At 33.6% G+C, this 5,317-nt stretch overlaps 1 protein-coding gene across 1 annotated transcript; it reads right to left on the bottom strand.

The window, feature by feature from the left end:
* Positions 1–3,189: 3,189 nt before the first annotated feature.
* LOC111880144 (uncharacterized) lies at positions 3,190–3,980 on the bottom strand. The gene has a single exon (XM_023876547.3). The coding sequence runs from the start codon at positions 3,852–3,854 to the stop codon at positions 3,402–3,404; it is 453 nt and encodes a 150-aa protein (XP_023732315.1). The 5' UTR covers positions 3,855–3,980; the 3' UTR covers positions 3,190–3,401.
* Positions 3,981–5,317: the final 1,337 nt, after the last annotated feature.

The raw sequence follows: 5,317 nt of genomic DNA, 5'->3' as shown, positions 1-5,317 counted from the left end.
CCAGATACGAGAAGTGTTACTTTGTTGAATATTATACCAAGTCTTTTGGTTTTTTTTACAAACCTTCAAAGAACAAAGTGTTTGTTGCTCGAAGGCCGTCTCCAGGATAGGAAGTTGATATCCAAAGAGGCTAATGGGAGAGAGATTGCTCTTAAAGAAGTTTAAGAGTCAACTAACATGGAACCTAAAGTTGGCACTGGCACTCAACATAGAGGTTGAAAGACCTGTTGAATCTCAACAAAGGGTTATTGAGGAGTCTAATATACATTCATCTCCTCCTCGTAGATATGGTAGAGAACGTCATGCACCTAAGTTTTATGGCCTACATATTATTGAAGGAGATGAGTCAATGGTTGGCAAAGATGAGTTGACTAGCTACTAGGAAGTCGTGGCAAGCCTATATACTACTATATAGAAGGAGACTATGGAGAACGAGATTCAGTCCATGTAAGATAACCAAGGTTTGAACTTGGTTGATCACACATCTGGCCTTAAAACAGTTGGGTGTAAATGAGTCTTCTAGAAGAAGACAAACATGGATGGAATGTGCATATAAAGTCTATTAGGAATTGACCATGTTGAAACCTTATTGCCAATAGCAATGATAAAGTCTATTAGGATATTACTTGTCATAGCAACATTTTATGGTTATGAAATATGAAAAATGGATGTAAGAATTGTTTTCCTTAACGAAAAACTTTCAAAGGATGTGTATATGGCCTAACCATGATGTAAAAATTGTTGCGAATTGGTTATGAATCTGTGATCTGTTTTTGGAATATGTTTTGTGCTTTCATTGCCTTCGTAGCTATTGTTTTTGTTTTGTATTGCACATATTCCATCAGGTGAATGTGTGTGTGTGTGTGTGTGAGAGAGAGAGAGAGAGAGAATGGGACGAAGATGGAAAAAAAAAGGAACGATGGTGAAGGCAAATCCAACAATCTGATAAAACAACCCACAATCAGGTGAAAGAGGAGCACATAACGATAAAAGTTTGGGACGTCAATGATATGACTGATTGTAAGGATATAGATCGAGGGAGGTAGTGAGAAGGAAAGGTCAAGACGGGTACGATGTTTTAGAGATGTAGACATGTAATGTCGTCGTCAAACTTTTTTTCTTCCTATTATTAATTGTAAACATGTAATAAAAAAAATCAAGGTTTTAAAAAGTTTGTCATGACTTCAAGGCTTATATTTGTCATCAAACTTTAACAAAATGCCGTCGTAAGTCATATATATATATATATATATATATATATATATATATATATATATATATATATATATATATATATATATATATATATATGTATATATATATATATATATATATATATATATAATTATTAATTATATACAAAATTGTCGCCTTAAGTCACGCCTTACAAACGACATGACCGCTATGGCTCGAAAAAGTTTGAGGCTTTACATTGCCGCCAAGTCACACCTTACATCATTTAGAACATTGAAAAAAAACATATTAGAAAGGGTAAAGTAGTACCAAAAACCTAATATCTTTAAACCATAAGGATGCGTCTTCACCATATTTCAAATATTGGACCAAAAATACAAATTTAACCAAACCAAACTGCCCAAAACTGAAATTCATTCTATGTTTCTTAAAAAAAAAAATAATAATAATAATAATAATAATAATAATAACTTTGCTGGATATTATCTGAAAAACAACAACTACGTCTGCAACGGAAACATTCAAAAATTGAAATTCTATTTCGAACATCAAAAGTAATTTGCTTGTGATTTTCTCACCTCCACTGAACAATCACACATTAACAGCAAATAACCACCACCGCTGCTCATTACTCGTCTCCACCATCGCCATTACTTGATCTATTCCCAAATCACACACCCTTTTCAAAGATTTAGATTAATTCGATCGCTTTTTGTTTCTTCAATTCGATAGTTAAATCCCGAAATCTCCAATCTCTTTGAAAATTCCTCAACACCAAGTTCTTCATTTCGAAAATCTAGGTTAATTTGATCGTTTTCACGTATTTACGACTTCAATGCGATGTTAAATCATGAGAATTTACATCTTTTTCCAAACTCCCGAACACCCAATTTGGGATTTCTCAGGTTTCGATCCCACTTGTTTTAGCGTTCTATTGGTTCAACCTGGTTACTGAAAATTCCAACCTTTCGGTGTACTGAAAATTGTTAACCGGGTTGCATAATCCAGACACACTATCAATTCAAGTTGAAAAGACCATTTCATCCCTACCACCACTGCCTCCTGCAAGTGAGTAATCGACTCCTCTTTAGAAATCTTTAATCTTTGTTTCAATTAGGCCTTTTTCTTTGTTGTTTTATAACTGAATTTTAATAACTACAAGGAGTATTCAAATTCCCGACTTCTTTTAGCATATGATTATGGATTTCGTGGCCAAAATTTGATTTTCAGGGTATATTATGGAAAAGCTAACAATTCAATTCGGCCATAAGAAAGTTAGGATGATGAATCATGAATCTTGCAACAAAATAGATCAATGTTGGTATCACGTGAAATCATTATTTTTTTTAGAGAGGAGATCACAAGGTTTATGTCCTCTTACTCCCGAGGAGGTGGCGTTGACCCTACGAGCAATGGATTTTGACCAAAACACACAAATATACATTGCATCCGGTGAAATTTACGGTGGTCAAAAGAGATTTGCACCATTATGCAACACATTTCCACCTATGGTAACATCTTTGTTCCTTCTTATGATGGCAACATGACTAAACTTGTCGAAGGTCAACGAAGGTAAGGTTCACTTGTTTTCTTTTTTTCAATAAACAAAAGAATACCGAATGCTTAAACGTGTCATTAAAATTTTATATGCAGATAACTTGGATTCAAGAAAACTATAAGATTAGATAGAAAAAAGCTTATAAATTTAATAGATTTGCACCAAAATGGGACGATCTCATGGGTCTAGTTCTCGGGTGCTGTAAAAATGGCACACAGGAAAAGAATAGGCCAACCAGATGATCGTTGGATTATTGCTAACAAACCCAAGGAAGAAGATTATTTTTATGCAAACCCTCAAGATTATTTAGTGATAGTTAATTTGATCAAGATGAATGGAAATGTAAATTCGATTTGTTTATATGTTGTTGATTGTTTCTTGTTAGATTCTTTTGGGCATATTCTGTTTGATAGACAATAGTTGATAAAAGAAGCAAATCAAGAATGCGGGCGTATTCATTTTGTGCAATCAATCTTCAATGTAAACCGAAAATCAAAACCTAAAACTAGAAAATTAAGCAACCAGTCATGTGGCTACGCTAAATTCATGTATCTTAATTATAAAATTCAACAAAAAATTTCATTGATTCCCGGTTTTTCGTCGTAATTACCTCAAAAAAATTCCTTATGCTATCGATTTTCCCCAAAAATTAAGAACTCGCCGGTTTTTGTTGCTCCTCCCCTGAATCTGATGTGGCTGCGGCGGCGGCCTCTTTCTCCTTGTCCAACTGCTTGATTGCTTCCTGCTCCGCCGCCTTCTCCGCCTGCAAAATTGGGCCGTAGTAATCTGGATTCGCTTCCATACATTTCTTTAACGCTGAGGTAGCTTCGAAACATTTATCGACTATATCTTCATTGTTTTTCTCGCCTTCTTCAATACATTTTTCCCAGTTGATAAAAACTTCTTTGCAGGCGCCTCCCTTCATGAATAAGCAAAATCCGCATTCTCCTTCCTCTTCGGCTTCTTGATTTTCAGTTTCTTCGAGTCTTGGAGACGGCTCTGTAGATTCTTGATCTGGGTTTTGAGGGTGTAGGGTTTTAGGGTGGTCGGCGGTGTGATCTGATTGTGGGTTTTGGGATTTCTCGGATGGAGATGAAGACATGGTGATGATGTTTGTTGTGGCGTGGTTTTAGGGTTTTGATTGGGTTGAAACTTGAATTTGACGGGGAATAAAGAAGAAGGTGCTCTGAAAGTTAAACCCTCCGTTGCAATTTTTCAATCATCATCTAACTTATAAAAGTTAATACGTTAAATATCATAAAAATCACAAAATTTATATTACACACACCTCTAACCAAGATAGGCTCTATGAATAAGTTTTTTAAGCTAGGGCTTAGGGCTTCAATTCTAAGGGGTCTCATATTCTTCAAAGTATAAATGTTTAGTCCATTAAAACACACAATCCGGTAACTACAAAATAAATCAACGATCGCTAGACTCATGAAACTAAAACGACGTTGCATTCTTCTACCGATTTTGATACCTACGACACATTATCTCATCCGTTTCCGATTTATAAGTGAACGAGTCCGAAGAAATACGCATTCGTTTTCTATTCTTTTGACTTCTATCTTGATTCTCGATTCAAATCCTCATATGTATGTGTTTCACTTTCACATTATTTTACTGTTAGACTATTTTCCTTTCCTTAATGTATTTTAGTATCTTCTATCTCGATTGTCGATTCTCTATTAGAAGTCATCTATATGTATTATCATTTATTGAAATGGGTATGAGTAAAATCACATCTTATAGAAAGCACAATGTAGGGGTGATTTGATTCATTAGTCAGATCACTTTCAATTACTTTTTCGATTAGAATATAGCTATGTGATTGAGCTATCTACTCTTAAATACATAAATTCTTGAAAGTGAATGATAGGTTTTCGTAATAAGTTTGATATGTACTTTTGTTATATTAGGTGTTATAAGAATCATATAGAAATTTTCATCCAATTCTTGTTGATTTAGGTTATTACAACAGGAAAGCTCATTTATACCATTTTAAAATTATCCATGAAGAAAACATAAAGAGTGAACTTGTATGTCAATACGATTGAGGAGTATAGTAAAAGCGAAAGGGCCCCAAAATTTTGGTTCGCTTACAGCCCCCAAATTGGTTGAGCCGCTCATGTGCTACGTTATCATCATATTCCCTACTACTAACCATGAGATACCTACCACTAAACAACCACTCAACCTCATTTTTTTAATTAAACTTAAATAAAAAAATACATAAAAAACATATATATTAAAAAAAAAAAATACTAGTTTTCATTAATTTAAAATACCAAATTACATTAATTAAAAGAAAAAAAAATAAAAATAACATTAAAAATAAAAATTACATTAATTAAAATAAAAAATAACATTAAAAATAAAAATTACATGAATTAAAAAAAACAACATTAAAAATAAAAGAGTAAATTACACGAATGGTCCCTATTGTTTGGGGTAATTTGCGCTCTTGGTCCTTAACTTATTTTTTTAACTCGGAAGGTCCCTATTGTTTGTTTTTGTTACGTGCTTGGTCCGTATCTTACCTAAAAAGACTATTATTTAAAT

This window comes from Lactuca sativa, chromosome 4, assembly GCF_002870075.4.
Source record: "Lactuca sativa cultivar Salinas chromosome 4, Lsat_Salinas_v11, whole genome shotgun sequence".
Taxonomy (NCBI): domain Eukaryota; kingdom Viridiplantae; phylum Streptophyta; class Magnoliopsida; order Asterales; family Asteraceae; genus Lactuca; species Lactuca sativa.
Note: the sequence above shows the minus strand (reverse complement) of the source record. Positions and strands in the feature narration are given on the sequence as shown.

Excerpts from the sequence above, each read along its gene's own strand:
- LOC111880144 (XM_023876547.3), bottom strand. The coding sequence starts at position 3,854 with ATGTCTTCATCTCCATCCGAGAAATCCCAAAACCCACAATCAGATCAC.